Source organism: Podarcis muralis, chromosome Z, assembly GCF_964188315.1.
Source record: "Podarcis muralis chromosome Z, rPodMur119.hap1.1, whole genome shotgun sequence".
NCBI classification, from domain to species: domain Eukaryota; kingdom Metazoa; phylum Chordata; class Lepidosauria; order Squamata; family Lacertidae; genus Podarcis; species Podarcis muralis.
In genome coordinates this window covers 50,103,049-50,124,989 of record NC_135673.1, presented here as the reverse complement: position 1 = coordinate 50,124,989, position 21,941 = coordinate 50,103,049, and the positions used below count along the sequence as shown (strand labels likewise).

At 46.8% G+C, this 21,941-nt stretch overlaps 2 protein-coding genes across 5 annotated transcripts in view; one reads left to right on the top strand and one right to left on the bottom strand.

Annotated features, from left to right (window-relative positions):
- The window catches only part of MAP7D3 (MAP7 domain containing 3), a 40,905-nt gene extending 39,216 nt beyond the window's left edge, over positions 1–1,689 (top strand). The window contains exon 13 of the mRNA XM_077922682.1: positions 1,309–1,689. Coding sequence (XP_077778808.1) covers positions 1,309–1,316 — 8 coding nt within the window. The 3' untranslated portion in view covers positions 1,317–1,689. The remainder of the gene's footprint in view (positions 1–1,308) is intronic.
- A 9,203-nt stretch (positions 1,690–10,892) lies between these two features.
- Positions 10,893–21,941, bottom strand: part of FHL1 (four and a half LIM domains 1) — an 81,244-nt gene continuing 70,195 nt past the window's right edge. For all 4 annotated transcript variants that reach the window (XM_077922332.1, XM_028715106.2, XM_028715104.2 and 1 more), the window contains exons 3-6: positions 18,715–18,889; positions 14,553–14,722; positions 12,438–12,624; positions 10,893–11,246 (exon numbers count right to left, since the gene is read on the bottom strand). In XM_077922332.1, the coding sequence (XP_077778458.1) occupies positions 11,092–11,246; positions 12,438–12,624; positions 14,553–14,722; positions 18,715–18,889 (687 nt within the window). In that variant the 3' untranslated portion in view covers positions 10,893–11,091. The remainder of the gene's footprint in view (positions 11,247–12,437; positions 12,625–14,552; positions 14,723–18,714; positions 18,890–21,941) is intronic.

Sequence of the window (21,941 nt, the reverse complement as noted above, 5' to 3'; positions counted from 1 at the left end):
AGCTCAACAACTACTGCTTCCTGTTATGTTCTGTGTATATCGCAAGGCTCATTCGGTTTCATTCATTCATATTTCGCATTCCATTCATTCATATCTTCCATTTCTTTCCTTCATTTGCTTCCTTAGAGAAAGCCCGTCAATGTTGGCTTCCGGAAAAAAGCCGGACAGCTTTGCCTTTCAAAAAAACATGCGGCAACTTTGGCTTCTGGGAAAAAGCCAGACAACTTTGCCTTTCCAAAAAAAGCTCAGCAACTTTTGACTCCTAGCCAAAAAGTGGACCATCAAATTAAGGTCCACTATTGGACTGGGGGTTCAAGACCCTCAACTGTGTATTAAACATATTCGACTTTTGATTATGTTCTGTGTGTATCGCAATGCTCATTCAGTTCCATTCATTCATCTATTCCAGGGATGTCTAACAGGTCAGTTGCGATCTACTGATAGATCCCCACGAGGTTTTGGTAGATCGTAGTTGATCTCTGGCTCCCTCGCCTAGCCCTCCATTGTTGTATGATCTCTGGAAGGGAAGAAGGAACTTTCTCTGTGCTGCTGTTTTTATGCATATTGATTTTTTTCTTGAGTGACTTTACCCCTTCGTCCGTTGCCTTTAACCCCCCCCCCCCCGAAAACAGAACTCTCCCCCCCAAAAGCCCCTCCCTAAAAATAGCTCGACAACTTTGAGCTGAACCCCCCCATAAAACAGGGGTAGATCACTGCCAGTTTTTAATTCTGAATGCAGTCTCTTGAGAGTTGGCCACTCCTGCAGTTCCATTCATTCATATATTCCGTTCCATTCATTCATATATTCCGTTCCATTCATTCATATATTACCTTTCACTCATTCTTATCTTCAGTTCCAATCATTCATTTGCTTCCCAAGAGAAGCTCCACAACTTTGATCCGTCCAATGACAACAGGTAGATCACTGCCAGTTTTTTTGTACTGGGAGTAGATCACAGTCTATTGAGAGTTGGACATCCCTGTCCTACAGGAAAAAGCAAGGGATAGTATGCAGTGACCCAAAACAGCTTTCATACGTGTAACGAGACAAGAATCCAATATCTCTATTGCGCAGCCAAATACTGTATTTTTGCATCTATAAGATGCCCCCTATTTTGAGGGACTCCCGATTTAAGAAAATGGGGGAGGTGGCCCCCGTGTATAAAATGCCTCCAAATTTTGGACATTATTCTTTAGGGGGGAAACCTAGTCTTACACACGGAAAAAATGTGGTAACTAATTGCAATTAAAACTCCACCTGTCTTCCGTTTCTTATTAGTTCTTTCTTTCTCTCTCACTTTTGAACAGAACTGTGAACACTAGGACCCTGGAAAGAGTCCAGACTCTCCGCTTCAGGAATTTGGGGTTCCCCCTAAGTCATATGAAGGCCTTGTTTTTGGAAAAGCTGCTTGTTGAACCCCCCCCCCCCCCCGAGTTTGGCGCCGGAAAAGAAGTAAAGTCTACCCCGCCTGACTTTGCACCTTGGAAACCTTTCAGGTAGACTGTTGCTTTAATGAGTTTTCGTTAGAGGGACTGTTTGAACGCAGGTTTCTCAAAGGGGTGGGAAGGAAACGTTTTCCCTTCCGTGAATTGTTCATTATTCTGTTAGTAGCTTGTATTGGAGATTTACCAAATATTGTTGCACAGAGCACAGCCAGCCTAATAAAATGAAACCTAACCTTTATTAAACCACCTTGTCCTTGTCTTAACTGGCTTCACATGCACGCTCCATTATTGAAGGAGAGCTTCGTTTCAATCGTTAAGAGCGAGCCACAGGCAACAGGTTGGACTGTTTCTGCCATAAAAAAATCTAGCTTAGGGCTAAGATCTCTTCCGGCGCTTGGCAACAAATGTCTTGCTCATGGCAAGTGGCAAGTTACATTTTTTTCCGTCTATAAGAGGCCCCCATGTATAAGACGCCCCCTATTTTGGGGGACTTAAAGAAAATGGGGGGAGATGTATACGTGTATAAGACACCCCCTTCTTTTCGACATTATATTTTGGGGGGGAACCTAGTCTTACACAGGGGAAAATACGGTATTTTGGTGAGCTCGCCAACAATGATCGAGTGCCGTCATTGTAATGTAGCGCTGTCGGGGCTGCAAACTGCTGTTAGCCACTGGTGGACGGAGGTGGCCCATGCCTGGGGTGGGGGGTTGACAAAATCCCCCCTGGGCTGATTGGCGTTGTGGCGGGTGAATTTCCGCGACAGGCACAATTGCCGCTGCGGAAATCCGCCCGCTGATCGTGCAAATACGCCAGGCGGGCAGCACTCCCATCCCCAGCAGGCGGCACCACATGCTGGGCGTATATGCGCAGGTGGCGGCACTCTCGGGAGGATCGGTGCGCCTCCAGGTACGCGTCATATTTGCCGCCCCGGGTGCCCCAGCAGCTTCCCCCGCAACTGGATCCCCACTGACAACGGTCGAGTGTCATTATGGCAACGTGGTGTGCAGTGCTCTACGGGGCCTGCAAATTGCTGTCAGCCCCCACTTGTTGAAGGCGACGACTCGCCATGAGACACTCGGCAAGGACCCGCAAAGTGCGTGGAAGGGGGGCCAGAATGGCCGAGACCAATGCCCAAATAACCTGCCAGGAGCCCCACCCCAACCCCAAATGTTTGGAGGGGGCTCGGGAAGCCTACTGCATGGAGCGTCTTCCCTGATTTACCTTTAAAGCAGGCATAGGCAAACTCCGGCCCTCCAAATTTTTGGACTACAGTTCCCATCCTCCCTGACCACTGGTCCTATTAGCTAGGGAATTGTAGTCCCAAACATCTGGAGGGCCGGAGTTTGCTTATGCCTGCTTTAAACCCATCTTTATTTACTTTATTTACATTGAAAGCCATCTTAAAGTCATGCACCACCTGGAATACGTTTCCACAGGGGAAGCCTCTTCACCGTTGTGAAGCCAGCGCGCATCTGAGCATGTCGAGAAAGCGAGAGGCGTGACGTCAGCAACATGCCCAATCCGTCAAGCTGGGTCACTGCGCATTTTGTTTTTTCTGGGCTTGCGCAGGTTTGGGGCCAAGCCCCATTGAAGTGAGCGCCAGCCCCACAGCAATGCCACCCCTGTCCTATGCTCCCCATTGCGTGCTTGCCATTGCTTGTGCTTTGAACAGGTTTAAAAACAACAGCAACATGTATTTAAGTCAGGCATTCTGAAACTCGGCCCTCCAGCTGTTTTGGGACTACAATTCCCATCATCCCTGACCACTGGTCATGTGAGCTAGGGATGATGGGAGTTGTAGTCCCCAAACATCCAGAGGGCCGAGTCTGGGGGTGCCTGATTTAAGTTGATATTCACACGTCAGTTTTTGTGCATATTGGTGTACATAAAAGCAGTATCGAACCCCTGAGGTTGTGTGTGTGTGTTGTGGTTTTGTTTGTTTGTTTGTTTTTGTCTTCATTAATTATTCTGTCCTTCTCTTCGTTTGACCTCGCTGCTTGCCTCTGCTGTTTGTGTCAAGCAGTGGTGGCCAAACTTGGCCCTCCAGCTCAGTGGCGTAGCGTGGGTTGTCAGCACCCGGGGCAAGGCAAGTAATTTGCGCCCCCTAACCCGTGGATTTGCGCCCCCTAACCTGTGGATTTGCCCTAACCCCAGATGTTGCGCCCGGTGCGGCCGGCCCCCCCTGCACCCCCCACGCTACGCCACTGCTCCAGCTGCTTGGGGGCTACAATTCCCACCATCCCTGACCACTGGTCCTGTTAGCTAGGGATGATGGGAGTTGTAGTCCCAAAAGAGCTGGAGGGCCAAGTTTGGCCATGACTGGCATAAAGCAACCTATTTAGCCTCCAGCCCTTGGACAGTGTTCTGCGTAAAGCAGTGATGGCCAATCTGGGCCTTTATGCCACCACTGGCATAAAGGGATGAAGTCTGTGGCTAAGAGAGAACGGCAGCTGCGTCCTTGTCCTCGAGTCCTGAATCGCTAGGTGTCCCTTGTCAAAAGATTAATAATAATAATTTATTCTATAAAGAGCGGCTTCCCAGATCAGTGACCCCTCGGCTTTCAGGGCAGATGTTCATATTGGCACGATGCCCCATTTCTTGGGATTGCAGTTGGGAACTAGAGATCCAGCCCCCTTTCCATCTCATCCTCTGCCCTCTCCCAAACCTTTTTGCCATTCCCAAATATTTTAGAGCAGTGCCTTAGGTTGAAACAAAATGTATTTTTGTATGATCACTCTTTTCATTCTGGCAGAGACAATCATTTGGACAAGCATGATGACTCCAGTATTTTCCCCTGTGCAAACTGATGCCTGTTGAATGCTGTATGTAAATGCGTATTGTATTCACTGTTAAATAAATTTTCCCATTGAAAGCAACCTGCAGTTGGTTATTAACAGATGATCCAAAACGGTTGCTGTTGGCACGGAGAAATGCAGAGCTTCTGAAACTGACTTTGTATTGACCTATCGTTGGTTTAATAATAATAATAATCAGAATAGATTCAGGTAGGTAGCCGTATTGGTCTGACACAGTCAAAATAAAAAAATTAAAAATTGTCGCACCTTAGAGACCAACTAAGTTTGTTCTTGGTATAAGCTTTCATGTGCATGCACAATTCTTCAGATACACTGAAACAGAAGTCACCAGACCCTTATATATAAAGGGAGGGTGGAGCGGGGGTTTTCTTCATAATTACTTTTCTATGTATTACTAATATAACTGTAAAAAACGACTCTGAAAATGTATTAGTCCAAAAAGGAAACCTTCCTCCCAGTTGTCAATATGAAGAGGATACCAGCAAGGTTGAACCTTTCTGTAAAAAAAATTAAATTAAATCAAGTCTTGCTGACTCGTGATTTACCGTATTTTTCACTCCATAGGGCGCACCTAGTTTTTAGAGGGGGAAATCAAGGGGGGGGGAATTATCCCCCCCCAGACCCAAAGAGCAGCATACAGGCTGCGTGCGACCTCTCCCTGCTGGAGGTGTTGCACGCGGCTATGGCACAAGCCAAGACAGTGAGCGGGATGGATCCTGCTCGCTGCTTTGGCTTCCTCTTTAGCCGCGCACAACCTCTCCCTGCCGGAGGGGTTGCGCGCGGCTATGGCACAAGCCAAGACAGCGAGCAGGATCCATCCCGCTCACTGTCTTGGCTTGTGCCATAGCCGCGCGCAACCCCTCCGGCAGGGAGAGGCTGCGCGGGGCTAAAGAAGCCATAGCCACGTGCAGCCTCTCCCTGTCGGAGGGGCTGTGCACGGCTATTCCTGAAGCCTTCTGAGCGCAGCGCAAGTTCCCGCTGCGCTCCTCAGGCTTCGTGTTCCTTTTGCTGAAAGGAACCTGAAGCCTCCAGAATGCAGCGGGAACTTGCGCTGCGCTCCAAAGGCCTTCAGGCGGCTATCCCTGAAGCCTGGAGAGCGAGAGGGGTCAGTGCGCACCAACGCCTCTCGCTCTCCAGGCTTCAGCAATAGCAACACGAAGCCTCCGGAGCGCGGAGGGAGCGCTCCCTCCGCGCTTTGGAGGCTTAGCGTTGCTATCGCTGAAGCCAAGGAGCCTGCATTCGCTCCATAGGACGCACACACATTTCCCCTCAATTTTTGGAGGGGAAAAAGTGCGTCCTATAGAGCAAAAAATACGGTAAATTGTGATTTATATCCTGATTAAAATTAATTTGATTTAAGTCAAATCCACCCTGGTTCTCAACAAGCCTGAATTTGAGAGAGAAGCCTCTTGAAATGGGGGGCAGATGTACAACGATCCAACTCTAAAAGCTGAATAGTAGAGATACTCTCTTTAGGGAGCAGTCATTGTTCTATGTCAGGGAACTGACATCGGAGCCAGAGGCGGAGGCAAGGTTCCCAAGCGATGCTGGAGAAGGGCCCAGCAGGGAGAGAGGCAGCTCATCAGCTGGGGAAGGAAATGAGCGTAACACCAGGGATAAAGGGGGGCAGATGGGAGAATCGACGAGGGGGCTCCAGGACTCCAGGACCAGCGAGGAGAGCACGGGTCCTCCGCTACCCACACCCTCTCTGCACAGAAGACTTCCGCGCAGAGAGAGTAGGAGGAGACTTGGAGTCCAACAGCTTTTATGCTGGGAAAGGTTTAAGAAACGCCCACTGACGGATTCTGCTAGCGACTGAAACAGCCACGAAGTGAAGGGCTGTCCAGACAGAAAAGGCTTAACCAGGCACACTAGCCAGGAGTGGCGGCAACTTACGCACGAGCAACCCCCTATAATCATTACATTCTACATCAGGGACGTCTCCAACTCCCAATAGATTGTGATCTACTCTCAGTGTAAAAAAAACTGGTTGTGATCTACCCATTGTCGTTGGACAGATCGAAGTTGTTGAGCTTTTTTTTTTTTTTTGAGTGAATGGAACTGAATTTATGAATGAATGGAACTGTGAGCATTGCGAGATAAACAAAAACCTAATTTAAAGTCGATTATATAAAACACAGTTGAGGGTCCTGAATCCACAGTCAAATGGTGGACCATAATCTGATGAATCTGATGGTCCACATTTTTTGCTCGGAAGCTGAGCTTTTTTTTGAAAGGCAAATTGTGGAGCTTTTCTTAGGAAAACAAAGTCGTCGGGCTTTTTTTGGAAAGGCAAAGTTGTTCAGCTTTTCTTAGGAAGCCAGAGTGGTTGAGCTTTCTTTAGGAAACAGTAGAAACAGTAGTTGTTGAGCTATTTCATTCTTCTTTTTTTTACTTTTTCTTTTTTGAGGTGGTGGGAGGAGATCCCTGAGAGACTAGATATTGACCAGGAACACCCCACGATCTACCAGTAGGTTGTGATCTACATGTTGGACATGCCTGGTATATGCACACTGCAATGCTCTTTTATTGCAATGGCCGACGGAAATAAATTCATTCATTCTTTTGAAACAGAGGACTGAATCAATGAATAAATGAAACTGAAGATATGAAATGAATGAAACCAAATGAAGCCAAAGTTGCCACGTTGTTTTTTTTTGAAAGGCAAAGCTGTTCGGCTTTTTTCCGGAAGCCAACATTGACAAGCTTTTTCTAAGGAAGCAAATGAAGGACAGAAACGGAAGATATGAATGAATGGAACGGGAAATATAAATGAATGAAACCGAATGAGCCTTGCAATATACCGTATTTTTCGCACTATAGGACACACTTTTCCCCCTCCAAAAATGAAGGGGAAATGTGTGTGCGTCCTATGGGGCGAATGCAGGCTTTCGCTGAAGCCTGGAGAGCGAGAGGGGTCGGTGCGCACCGACCCCTCTCGCTCTCCAGGCTTCAGGAAGCTATCCGCAAGCCTTGCAAGCCCGGTGGGAGTTGCTGCCGGGCTCGCAAGGCTTGCGGGCTTCAGCCTGAAGCACGGGGCGCCCTTTTTTATTCATTTCCTCCCCCAAAAAACGAGGTGCGTCCTATGGGCCGGTGTGCCCTTTAGGGCGAAAAATACGGTACACAGAACATAACAGGAAGCAGTAGTTGTTGAACTTTTTTTAATTCCTTTTGTTCTTTTTTATTCTGGGGGGAAGGAGATCCCTGAGGGGCCAGAGATCGACCAGGAAAGCCCCACGATCTACCAGGAGATTGTTGGATCTACCTGTTGGACGTGCCTGTTCTACATGACTGTTCCATAGACATGGCACAGCCTCGTCTGCGGAACAGGAATGTTTGGAAATCAGGCACAAAATCAATTGGGCCTTTCTCTGAAAAGAAGTGGCTTTTGTCCCAAATTTCTCAGTGTCTTTCGGCGTTCTGAACATCCGCCTTTCCCCCTCAAAGAAGAATGAGGTGCCCTCTGGGAATTCCCACCTGTGTACTGTACTATCGGGTTTCCTTTTAGGGCTTCTACTAGAGGTTTAGATTTCTCTCTTTTCTCCTGTCGCCTGGTTGGGGTTATCTTATGGATAATGATCTCATTTTCTTTTTCTTTTAATCTTATTTCTTTTTCTTTTTCCCTTTATAACAGGGGTGGCCAACTCCCAAGAGACTGCGATCTAAACTGGCAGTGATCTGCCCCCTTTTCTGGGATTCAGATCAAAGTGGGTGAGCTTTTTTTAGGAAGGATAGCCCTTTTTTTAAAAAAGGGATTCAGGTCTAAGGGAGGAGGAAGGCACCATTTTAAGTGTTGAGCTTTTTTAGGGGAGCCAAAGTTGTTGAGCTTCTCTACAGACATCCAGTCATAATCTACCTGTTGGACATGCCTGCTTTATAACAACCAAATAACATTTCTTCATCACATAGATCTTTGCTCAAATTGTGCTTTGACTTCCTCCCATCCCCCTCCCTGACTTCCAGATGTAATCACTTTTATCTGAGCATTTCTGAATTGCCCTGTTTACCATATATCCATACTTATGATCTCATTTTCATCCATTCTGAGTTTTTTCTTGTTACTAGTTTGTCATATTTTGTCTCTGGTGTCCATCTATGGTTTGATGTTCCCACACGAGGCTTCCAGGAATGGTGAAAAATAAGGGACTCCTGTCATATGGGACCTGTGAAGGTTCCCGCGGCCGGCATGCAAAAACGGAATACAAACCCAGGCAAGTTGAAGCAAAGCAGCGAAGATGCTGGACCTTTATTTGAGATTTTTGCGGCAGCAGGGTCAAAAGCAGTCTCGCCAAGGAGGAAAGGAGAAGACTCCAAACGGGAGACGTTTCTTACTTCTTATACAGTTTTGAACCAAGCACATGTAGATTTCTGTAATCCCCCCCTCCCCTTAATTCCCCATGAGACACTTCATTGGACGCAATCTTGGGTGTGATAACAGATACAAGTATCAGCTAAGAATGGGTGGAGGAAATTGTGTGTTGCAAACGTTTGCGTTTTATTCCTTCGTGCGCATCAAGGGTTTCATTGTGTTAATCCGCGAAGGCCAGGTTTTCTGGAGATGTTTCTGGGCTGGACCATGTGATGCTGATCAGATCTGCATATTGACATACTATCACCTAGGGCAGGGATGTCCAGCTCCCAAGAGACTGTGATCTACTCACAGTGTAAAAAAAACTGGCAGTGATCCACCCGTTGTCGTTGGATGGATCAAAGATGTGGAGCTTTTTTGGGGAAGCAAAGGTGGTTGAGCTTTTTTTTTAGGGAGCAAATGAATATATAAATTAATGGAACTGAATGAACGTTGTGAGATACACAGAACATAATCAAAAGTTGATTATATAAAACACAGTTAAGGGTCCTGAATCTCCAGTCCTATATAGTGGAACTTAATCTGATGGCCCACTTTTTGGCTAGGAAACAAAAGTGGCTGAGCTTTTTGGGAGAAGCCAAAGTGATCTAACTGTTGGACGTGCCTGACCTAGGGCATTGCTAGGCAAACTAAGGCCTGGGGGCCGGATCCGGCCCAATCGCCTTCTCAATCCGGCTGGCGGATGGTCTGGGAATCAGCATGTTTTGACATGAGTAGAATGTGTCCTTTTATTTAAAATGCATCTCTGGGTTAATTGTGGGGCATAGGAATTTGTTCATTTCCCCCCAAAAAATATAGTCCAGCCCCCACAAGATCCGAGGCACAGTGGACCCTGCTTAAAAAGGTTGCTGACCCCTGCTTTTCATTGTCAAACAAATATGAAGGCATCATTGCTTGTGGAAACTGATGTTGCGAAGGGCTCAGGCCGGCCATTTCCTGGCTTTCATGGGATTTTTGATATGGAAGAGCACACAAGCATTTTGCCTCCCACCCCACCCCAGGATTCAGTTTAATACAGGCAGAGGGCCTTCTTGGTGGTGGCACCCTCTCCCATCAGATCTCAAGGAAATCAGCAAGACGTCTGAAGGCAGCCCTGTTTAGACTTTTAAATGCAGGTGTTCCTGGTCAGTGAGTGACCCTTTAAAACGGCCCCAAACTCTCTCCTGATCTTTTGCTCCCCAGGAAGGAAAAGCAAAAAATTTCCCTTTCAAAAGCAGCCGTGTGATTTCAGCCCTCATCTTACTGCTCAGTTAGTAACCTACTTTTCCTTGTATAAGGCTAGGGTGTTGGTTTTTTTTTACTAAAAAATAATGCAAAAAAGGGAGGGGTAATCTTATACCTGGGGGCAATCTCCCTCCATTTTCTTAATTTTTGAGTCCCCCAAAATAAAGGTAAAGGACCCCTGACAGTTAAGTCCAGTCCAAAATAGGGGGCATCTTATACAGTGGTACCTCTGGATGCGAACGGGATCCGTTCCGGAGCCCTGTTCGCATACTGAAGCAAACGCAACCTGCGTGTGCGTGGGTCGCAATTAGCTACGTGCGCATGACGTCATTTTGAGCGTCTGCGCATGCGGAAGCGGCGAAACCCGGAAGTAACACACTCCGTTACTTCCGGGTCGCCACAGAGCACAACCCGAAAATGTTTAACCTGAAGCTACTTCAACCTGAGGTATGACTGTACATGGGGGCATGTTATACACGGAAAAAGACTAATTAGCTGTATGTGCTCAGTTATTAGCAAGTACCGTACTTTTCTGTGTAGAAGACGAGGTTCTATATAAGACTCAAAGCGCAGGCTGCAAAGACCCCTCGGTGACCACAGCGGGTAGGCAATTTGTGCTCAACAATCCCCCCCCCCCCCCAATTTTCGAAATTTTTAGTCCCTCAAAATAGGGGGCATCTTACAGAAGGGGGAGTCTTCTAGACGGGAAAGTGCAGTATATTTGGTTGTGTGAAGCTTGAGCTGAAACATCAGCCAGCACCCACGAAGCATGGCAAAAAGGCAAGAGGATCCCAGCAAGGTTGAACCTTTCTGTTTTTTAAAAAATGATTTAAATCAAGTCTTCCTGACTAGTGATTGAAATCCAGTCTTACTGAATATATGATTTAAATCAAATCCACCCTAGTTATCAGTAAGTACATTTGGATGTGCAAAGCTTGAGTCTAAACTTTGGCCGGCACCTGTGAAGCATGGCAAGAAAATAAGAAGATCTTTCCTTTAAAAAAGGGGGGATTTTAAGCAAGGTTAGCAGCAGGTAGGATGCTAAGGCAGAGCTTTTATTGAATGCCACCTGTCAGATGGGGAGGGGGGAGATGCTGGGCACCTCTTAAGGATGGGGATGGGGAAGCCAAAAATGTGGGCAGGAGAGTGGGCAGGTTTTCTCCAAGCACACGGATCAAGCCCCTCCAGGGAAGAGGTGAGGCCGCGCCCCCCCTTTGCCCCTGGCTCCGCCCCTTACAGCTTCTTGGCGCAGGTGGGGCAGTAGACTTGCTCGCTGTGAAAGACGAAGGGCTTGTTGGCCAGCGGGATGGAGCACTTCTTGCAGTTGAAGCAGTAGTCGTGCCAGGAGTGGCCTTCATGGCTGACCACGTTGGTGCCTTTCCCGAAACCTGCCGGTTCAGAGGAGGAGCAGGGAGGGAAGGGTTAGAAAGGAAGGAGAAGGAAGCACACAGGTCACTTATTCAGGCATAGGCAAACTTGCCCCTCCAGCTGTCTTGGGACTACAACTCCCATCGTCCCTAGCTCACAGGACCAGTGGTCAGGGATGATGGGAATTATAACCCCAACACAGCTGGAGGGCTGAGTTTGCCTATGCCTGGAAGAAGGAGTGGGGGACGGGTAGGTGGGCTTCCCTCCAATGAGCCCTGCCCCCAGCTCTCCCAAGACTTGTGGGCTTCCTCAAACCTGGCCTACAACTCTAGCTAGCAGGACCAGCGGTCAGGGATGATGGGCGTTTTAGTCCTGAAATAGCTGGAGGGCCAAGTTTGGCCACCACTACTCTAGATCAGGCATGGCCCAACTTGGCCCTCCAACTGTTTTCGGACTACAACCCCCATCATACCTAGCTCCCAGGACCAGTGGTCAGAGACGATGGGCGTTGTAGTCCCAAAAGAGCTGGAGGCCCGAGTTTGGGGATGCTTGACTTAATTGCTTATGAGCTAGGCCAGGGATGTCCAACTCTCAAGAGACTGTGATCTACTCGCAGTATAAAAAAACTGGCAGTGATATACCCATTGACGTTGGACATATCAAAGTTGTCGAGCTTCTTTTGAGAAGCAAATGAACGAATGGAACTGAATATATGAATGAATGGAACGGAATATATATTCTGTGTATCCTATAGCAGAAGAATCTGATATATCGTATATCCCAGTGATAACTGAACTTGGCCCTCCAGCTGTTTGGGGGCTACAACTCCCATTGTCCCTAGCTCCCAGGACCAGCAGTCAGGGACGATGGGCGTTGTAGTCCCCAAACAGCTGGAGGGCCGAGTTGGGCTGCCACTGCAGTAGTCCAAGCGGGAGATAACCAGAGCATGCAGCGCTCTGGGCAGAGAGGGGTCTCATCCTGCGTCCCAGATGGAGCTGCCCTGGACACAGAATGGACCTGTGCCTCCTTGGGTCCAAGATCACCCCCAGGCTGCGCAGCTGGTCCTTGCCCCATTCAGGACCAGGGAGTCCCCCACACCCGCCCACCCACAACAGGACTGCTGCCTTGCCAGGATCCAACCTCAACCTGTTAGGCGCCACCCATCCTCCAACCACCTCCAGGCACCTGTCCCGGACCCATCACTGACCCACCTGTGATGGGGTTCTTGCAACCGCTGCATTTCTTGGCCACAAAGGACTTGTAGCAATCAACGCAGTAGAATTGATCCTCCACAGCTGTGAAGCGCTGCCCTCCCAGTTTCTTGGAGCAGGTGGCACACACAAAGCACTCGGAGTGGTACGGTTGCTCCTGGTAGGCGACCCCTCCGCAGGTGATGGCCTGGCGTGGGGAAGGAAGTCAGAGGTCAAGCGCTGCTTGGACTCCTGGGGAACCATTCGTCCAAGCCGCCCCGAACCCTGTGTCACCTGTGGAAGCTTTCTCTCTTCTGTTCTCTCTTCTGTTTAAAGCAGGGTGGACAATGGTTTTTTAAATGATTTTTTAAAATATATATATATATTTGGATGGGGGGGGGTTCATTTGAATTAATTTGATGACCATTTGTATTAAAAAAATTCATTTAATTTAAATTTTATTTACGGTGGTACCTTGGTTTGCAAACGTCTTGGTTGCTTATCCTGGATTGTAACCTTTTTTTGGATTACAGCCCTTCCCCCCTTTTTTTGGGTGGGGGATAACGAACAATTTTTGGGGGGAGGCACCATTGGCAAAAGCGTGCCTCAAGTTCCAGCCTGTTTTGGTTTACAGACGGACCTCTGGAACGGATTATGGTTGTAAACCAAGGTACCACTGTACATTGTACAACATAAATCCACCACAACTCAAATCAACAAATCCACCATCATTAGACATGAACATAACATAAAATAAACATAACATAAAACGTCAGAATAAAAGACTTCCTTTATCCTGTACATGGCCTCCTTGTTTACTTCTTATAAACTGTTTTCTTTATGAATTATTATTCTGATTTTTTCAATTATGACTTTAAAAAACCCACAAACTCTTTATTTTGATTTAAATGGGATTTTTATTATTATTCAAATCAGGATTTTTAAAATGAAATGCTTTGGGAAGAAAAATCTTTCTAAAGGTTTTCTATTGAAATTACATTATAGTCCAAAGGCTATTCATCAGGAAATAAGGATTTGTTTTTAAGTGCTAAAACTCAGTCTGTTGGGTTTAAAAAAGAAAGAAGAAAAAAAGTTTAAGCACATCAGTTAACAAACGTGGATCCATATGCTATCACGTTACTGTTTTAGTGAAATAAATGGTTTAAATTGTTATGAAGGAAATGGTTTTTCTCCTTCCAATCAAATGCAGCAGAAAAGTTGTCCAAATAGAAGCAGTTAACTTATGAAACCTCACTATAATTTCATCATTATCTGTCAATGTATTTCTCATAGTATAACCAAATCAGTCATATTTTATTTAACTGTAAAAACTCCTCTGAGAATTTATGATTCCAAAAATGAAACCTTCCTCTGGTTGTCATTATTTGGAGGATGCCAGCAAGGTTGAACCTTTCTGAAAAAAGGTTTTTAATCAAGCCTTAATGATGAGTGATTTAAATCAAAAGGGCCAGAGAGCCAACCAGAGTTGTTAACCTTTTTTTAGGATTGAAGTTGCTGAGCTTTTTTTTTTTTAGGATTTTACCCCAGGACCTATACTGCCACGGGGGCCAGATTAAATCCACTAGTGGGCCAGATTAGGCCCCCAAAACAGACTTTGGACATCCCTAACCCCTATACCTAGGGTGGCCAACTCCCAAGAGACTGCGACCCACTCACAGTTAAAAACTGGCAGTGATCTACCCCTTTTTGGGGGTGCAGGGCAAAGATGTTGGCCTTGTTGAGCTTCTTTAGGGAGAGCCAGTGATCTACCACAGGTGTCCAGTGATCTACTGGTAGATCATGATTTACCTGTTGGACATGCCTGCTATCCCTATCCCTATCTTTAACCCCTATGAGTGCTGCAACCCCATCACCGCCTTGGGCTGGACTGAACCTTCCAGGAGTCCCTTGACCCTGACCTTATCTCCACCATATGTCCTCCGTTAAGAACTGCACCAAGAGAGGCCGTGGTGAAAGAAGAGTGGGTGCATTGGTCGGCATAAGTGCCTTTTGGCGCACCTTCCGAACTGGCGGAGGAAACTCTGATAATGAGCACAGCTCCGAGCCCTTTGGGGGAAAGCCGAGATCCAAATGGGATCCAGGTAAGCTGGGGGAGGGTGGGTCGGCACAACTTACCTGCTTGCACTTCACACAGGTCTTGGCAAATTTCTGCTCATGGCAGGAGGTGCAGTAAATCTCGTCGTCCTTGGGGAAGAAGCTGGCGGTGCCAATCACCTGCTTGCAGTGGCTGCAGGTGAAGCACTCCTTGTGCCAGACAGTCTTCTTGTATTCCACATTCTGGTCACCTGCAAAGAGGGAGGGAAAGAGATGGCGCTCACTGCCAGATTGATGCAATTTGTGGCACTGAGAAAATTGTGATTCACGAATGGCAAGCTGAAAGCTATAATAATAATAATAATAATAAATTTATTACTTACAGCCCACCCATCCGGATGGGTTTCCCCAGCCACTCTGGGTGGCTCCCAATCAATTATTAAAAATGCAAGATTAGGGATAGGGGTTAGGGATAGGAATAGGGGTTAAGGATAGGGGCTAGAAATAGGAGTTAGGGATAGGGGTTAGGGATAGGAACAACTTTGAACTGAACCCCCCCTCAAAAAAGGGGGGTAGATTACTGCCAGTTTTTTTATACTGGGAGTGGATCGCAATCTCTTGAGAGTTGGACGTCCCTGCAATACAGCATCAAACATTAAAAATTTTCCCTCAACAGGGCTGCCTTCAGATGTCTTTTAAAAGTAAGATAGTTGATTATTTCCTTGACATCTGAAGGGTGGGCGCCACCACCAAGAAGGCTCTCTGCCTGGTTCCCTGTAACCTCACCTCTCACAGTGATGAAACACAGTGGTCTAAATCTCTTGGACTCTAAAATTGGAAAGGGGACAACATCCCCTCAGTAGAAGATTGGTTAAACAAATTGTGTGAACTCATCAAGTTGGCTAAACAAATTATGTGAATTCATAGAGTTGGCTAAAATGACCGCAACCATGAGATTTCCATTGGAACCGAAACTTCAGAAGGAACGGAACTAGTTTGGAAGAATGACCAAACATTGATCCAAAACAAATGGATTGATATGCGTGGGCTAACTTCGTAAAGGAGTGGGAAAATTATTGTCAGATTGTCCTGGGGGCCAAAGTAACTAATATATATTAGGGTGATTCATAAAAAAGTCTGGTCTTACTACACTAGGAATTATATAGATATATCTGAAATTTTATGCATATCAGTTAATATCTTGACCCTGCTCCACTGAAAAGCATTGGGTGTTCAGTAGGACGGTTTATAAAAAAACTCTATTTTGAAAATGCCTGCTCCCAAGTTCTTATCTTACTACACTAGGGATTATATAGCTATAGCTGAAATTTCATGCATATCAGTTAATATCTTGACCCTCCTCCATGAAAATAGCTGTTTACTTGGCCATTTTCCTATGTTGTGAAGGCTGAAATGTCAATTCAGCAGAGCAGGGTCAAGATATTAACTGATATGCATGAAATTTCAGAGATAACTATATAACCCCTAGTGTAGTAAGATAAGACCTTTGGAACAGGCATTTTAAGAAAAAGGTTTTTTTATGAACTGCCCATATTTCTAACAGATTCAAGTAGGTAGGCATGTTGGTCTGCCATTGTCAAAATATACCAAAACCATTCTTTAAAAAGATAGTTCAAAAGACTTTTCTTAAAAATCTAAAAACTTCCTTAAAAGAATCAAGTCTTCCAAAAAGTGATATGATCTAAGAAAGTCTTTCAAAGAATTCTTCCAAAAGAATAAAAAGCAGCACCTTAGAGACCAACTGAGTGGTTTTAGGTATAAGCTTTTGCATGTATGCACACTTCTTCAGATACACACACAATGACAAGTTCAAAATGTATTAAAGGATGTCATGTTGTCAGAGTATCAGACGGAGTGTGTATTACACACAAATCCTCATACCCTGAAAGCTTATATTTAGTTGATCTTTAAGGTGCCACTGGAATTATTAAAGATTTTTCATCTTGTTATTTATTATAACACACACACACACACACACACACACACACACACACACACAATGACAAGTTCAAAATGTATGAAAGGCTGCCATGTGGCAGAGGGAAGTCACAGAAACAGAATGAGAGAGGAAACGGGGATTTTTATCAATGTCATAATTGACACTAGATTCTGCAATACAATGAAATGAAATAAAGATGAAAATAAAAAATAAGAATAATGAATCTCTTGGACTATAGTACATGGATTATAGTGGGGTGGGGCTGGCAAAAAGCATGCGTGCTCTTCCAGGTCAAAAATCCCATGTCAACCAGAAAGCCGGGAAACAGTTTGCAACTCCACTTTCAACAAGCAATGATGCCTGAATATTTGTTTGACAATGAAAAGGAAACCGAACCGTTATTGCAGAATATTCTGCTACCAGAGATTCGGTGGGAACCCTCTGTTTCCACTTTTAAATACTGGCTGAAAACTCCTCTATTCCAACAAATGAAGAATACCTATTTCCACAATAGCTACCTGATTTCTGGTTTTGATTATTTATATGGTTCTTGCACTTTGGATTTGTTAAGAGCTGCCTCTACCTGTTATGAAAGAATAAATACCATATTTCCCCATCTATAAGACGGCCCCATGCATAAGATGTCCCCTATTTGGGGGGGACTCAGATTGAAGAAAACGGGGTGGGGTGGGTTAGATGGATCCTAGTATAAGACGCCATCTCATTTTTGACATTATTTTTAAGGGGGGGGGGGGAACCTAGTCTTATACACGGGGAAATGTGGTAATTTTGATCAAGCTAGAACAGGCATTGGCAAACTCAGCCCTCTAGATGTTTTGGGACTACAACTCCCATCATCCCTAGCTAACAGGACCAGTAGTCAGGGAGGATGGGAGTTGTACTCCCCAAACATCTGGTGGGCCGAGTTTGCCTATGCCAGAGCTAGGAAAAAATAGACATCTATACCTAGGTATTCCCAAAATGTAGACCGACTGTTTCACTCGAGGACTTTCAATTTTGTGCGCTCATTTACCAAAGATGTGGTGCGCCCGCAGCGGCGCTTCTCATTCACAATATTGGCGCCTGTCCAACTCAACAGCGGCACTTGTCATTCTCCATGGCGCCATGCGGGCAAAATTAACTAAATTTGGGGGGCACTGGGCTGGTCTTTGCGCCCGGGCGGCGCATATGTGAAGGGCTAAAGTATATTTTGTCCAGAACGTGGTGGTGGATGAGTGTTCAGACCCCTGGGCTCTCACTTGTGGGGTCCTCTCCCCCATGCTTTTCAATATCTACATGCAGCTGCTGGGAGAGATCATCAGGGGGTTTGGGCTGGGTGTTCATCAGTATGTGGAGATACAACCTCTCTTTCTAATATGAACCAGTGAAGGCAGTGAAGGTCCTGTGCGAGTGTCTGGAGGAGGTTGGAGGATGGATGGGGGCTAGCAGATTGAGGTTGAATCCTGACAAGACGGAAGTACTGTTTTGGGGGGACAGGGGGTGTGTGTGGGGGGGACTCCCTGGTCCTGAATGGGGTAACTGTGCCCCTGAAGGACCAGGTGTGCAGCCTGGGAGTCATTTTGGACTCACAGCTGTCCATGGAGGCACAGGTCAATTCTGTGTCCAGGGCAGCTGTTTATCAGCTCCACCTGGTATGCACGCTGAGACCTCCCTGCCCACAGACTGTCTTGCAAGAGTGGTGCATGCTCTAGTTATCTCCCGCTTGGACTACTGCAATGCGCTCTACATGGGGCTACCTTTGAAGGTGACTACAACTAATCCAAAATGCGGCAGCCAGACTGGGCACTGGGAGCGGCTGCCAAGACCACATAACTCCGGTCCTGAAAGACCTACATTCCTCCTGGGACATTTCCAGGCACAATTCAATGGGTAGATGCTGACCTTGAAAGCCCTAAACGGCCTCGGCCCAGTATCCCTGAAGGAGCACCTCCACCCCGGACACTGGGGTCCCTCTCCCAAGATCCTTTTGGCGGTTCCCTCCCTGCAAGAAGCAAGGTTACAAGGATCCAGGCAGAGGGCCGCCTTGGTGGTGGTGCCCACCCTGTGGAACACCCTCCCAGCAGATGTCAAGGCAATTAGCAGCTATCTGACTTTTAGAAGACATCTGAAGGCAGCCCTGTTTAGGGAAGTTTTTAATATTTAATGCTGTATTGTTTTTAACACTCAAATGTTCCATAAGCCTGCTGGCCGCCCCATGACAAGGCTCCATAGTCGAGTGGGGCAAGAAGCAAAGGGGTGCAAGGCAGTTGAGGGGAGTCCTACCTGCCACGATGGGCTTCTGGCAGCCCTTGCAGTGGGGGGCCTGATCCATGGTGCACTTGTTACACCACACTTTGTTGTGCTCCTTCAGCATGAAGGGCTCGTTGACCAGAGACGTGGAGCACTTGAAGCAGCGGAAGCAGTTCTCGTGCCAGTAGCGGTTCTTGAAATGCAGCTCCTGGAGGGAGGGAGGAGGGGAAGGCAGCAGAATTGAGGTTGAATCCTGACAACACAGAAGTCCTGTTGTGGGGGGGGGACAGGTGGGGGGACTCCCTGGTCCTGATCTATCTATCTATCTATCTATCTATCTATCTATCTGTCTGTCTGTCTGTCTGTCTGTCTGTCTGTCTGTCTGTCTGTCTGACAGCCTTAGCTTATTGAGCTTCTGTTCCAATTTCTCTGCACGTTTCCCCTCCTCTACTCGATGATTTTCACTGCTTCCCTTTTAAAGGCAAGAGCGTGTAACTAGAGAAACCGGCCAGGTAAGTTTTGCATGTTCATGTTTTTTTTTTAGCAAGGCTCTCCAATGCTGCCATCTATTGGTTCTTATCCAGGAGTTCCCGGTCCAATTTTTTCCATCTCTCTTTATGGGGGTGGGGGGTGGGGTGGGATAACAGTCCCGAGGAGGCCGTGTCATATTCAGGCATGTCCCAACTCCCAAGAGACTGTGATCTACTCCCAGTATAAAAAAAACTGCCAGTGATCTACTCGTCATTGGAGGGAGGGGGAGCATGCGTGGGGTGGTATATTGCCCAAAGTTGTTGAGCTTTTTTGCGGGGGGGGGGGGATTGCACAGAGTTTTTTTAAGCTCCCCCCCGTAACTTTTTGTACACGATAAGAATCCGGCGATCTACCAGGATCGGCCGGGGATCTACCGGTAGATGGCGAGTGAGAAGCTAGTCTTGAGCCAACCGCTATGTGTTCAAAAGGGGGATGCACTCTGCTTGGCAAAGGGACTTGCTAGCACAAGTTAGGAAGAAATATATAAAAGATAATCATAATCATAATTCATAATTAAAAAATAAATATGTAAAAATATATATTTATTTTTGGCATAGTCGAAATAAATTAGAAAATTAGCACCTTAGAGGCCAACTCAGTTTGTCCTGGGTAGAAGCTTTCGTGTGCAGGCACACTTCTTCAGATACCTTTTTTATTTTTTATTTTTTCCATCAGGCGGATATTTTAGTTCCAAAAAGGTTTGCTGCAGATCTCTTAGGGGAGCATCCCTGTCTGTAGAGTTGGAACAGAACCTGGCTATACACAATGGATTGTTTGGTATGTTTGGGGTGGTGGCCAGAAGCATGTAGATATGTTTGCCCGTTGTTTGGTTTCCGGCCTCAGGTGGTGTCTATGCGCCCATCCTGTCTTTTTATAGTAGTGTCCAGACAATGTATTTATTGCATAGATTGGTTCCTTGTTAGCTTGATGGTGGGGCGAAAGCCATTCCATTGAATGTCCAGTGGAAGGTGCCCAGGGTCTGCTGACCATGTGTCCATAATCCAGAGGCTATTCATCAGGAAATAAGGATTTGTTTAAAGTTTTTCATGTGTGCTGTTTTGGGACTACAATTCTCATCATCCCTGACCACTACTCGTGCTAGTAGTAGTAGTAGTAGTAGTAGTAGTAATAATAATAATAATAATAATAATAATAATAATATATTATTATTTATACCCCGGCCATCTGGCTGGGCTTCCCCAGCCACTCTGGGAGGCTTCCAACAAAACACTAAAATACAATAACCTATTAAACATTAACAGCTTCCCTAAACAGGGCTGCCTTCAGATGTCCTTTAAAAGTGAGATAGTTATTTCCTTGACATCAGATGGGAGGGCGTTCCACAGGGCGGGTGCCACTACCGAGAAGGCCCTCTGTCTGGTTCCCTGTAACCTCACTTCTCACAGGGAGGGAACTGCCAGAAGGCCCTCGGCGCTGGATCTCAGTGTCCGGCGAGAACAATGGAGGTGGAGACACTCCTTCAGGTATACTGGACCGAGGCCGTTTAGGGCTTTCAAGGTCAGCACCAACACTTTGAATTGTGCTTGGAAACATCCTGGGAGCCAGTGTAAGTCTTTCAAGACCGGTGTTATATGGTCTCGGTGGCCGCTCCCAGTCCCCAGTCTAGCTGCCGCATTCTGGATTAGTTGTAGTTTCCAGGTCACCTTCAAAGGTAGCCCCACATAGAGCGCATTGCAGTAGTCCAAGCGAGAGATAACCAGAGCATGCACCACTCTGGACAGCTACCCCATTCAGAACCAGGTAGTCCTCCACACCCGCCCCCTGTCCCCCCAAAACAGTACTTCTGTCTTGTCAGGATTCAACCTCAATCTGTTAGCCACCATCCATCCTCCAACCGCCTCCAGACACTCACACAGGACCTTCACCACCTTCACTGGTTCCGATTTGAAAGAGAGGTAAAGCTGGGTATCATCCGCATACTGATGAACACCCAGCTCAAACCCCCTGATGATCTCTCCCAGCGGCTGCATGTAGATATTGAAAAGCATGGGGGAGAGGACAGAACCCTGAGGCACCCCACAAGTGAGAGCCCAGGGGTCTGAACACTCATCCCCCCCCCACTTTCTGGACACGGTCCAGCAGAAAGGAGCGTAACCACTGTATAACAGTGCCCCCAGCTCCCAGCCCCTCTAGACGGTCCAGAAGGATGTTATGGTCAATGGTATCAAAAGCCGCTGAGAGATCCAGCAGAACTAGGAAACAGCTCTCACCTTTGTTCCTAGCCCTCCGGAGATCATCAGCCAGTGCGACCAAGGCAGTTTCAGTCCCATGATGAGGCCTGAATCCCGACTGGAAGGGATCCAAATGTTCCGCTTCTTCAAGGCGTGCCTGGAGTTGTTCAGCAACCACTTACTCAATCACCTTGCCCAAGAATGGAAGATTTGAAAGTGGGCGATAGTTGGCCATATTGGCTGCATCTAAAGATGGTTTTTTAAGAAGCAGTTTGATAACCGCCTCTTTCAGTGGGTCTGGGAAGGCTCCTTCACAGAGAGAAGCATTCACCACCTCGCAAAGCCCATCACCCAGCCCTTCCTGGCTAGCTTTTATAAGCCAGTATGGGCAAAGATCAAGGAGACAGGTGGTTTGTTTCACTCATCCAAGCAGCCTGTCCACATCCTTGGAGGTAACAGATTGGAATTGATCCCACACAACTTGACTAGACTGGACTCTAGCACTCTCCCACCCCGGCCCTGCTCCCACAGTGGAGT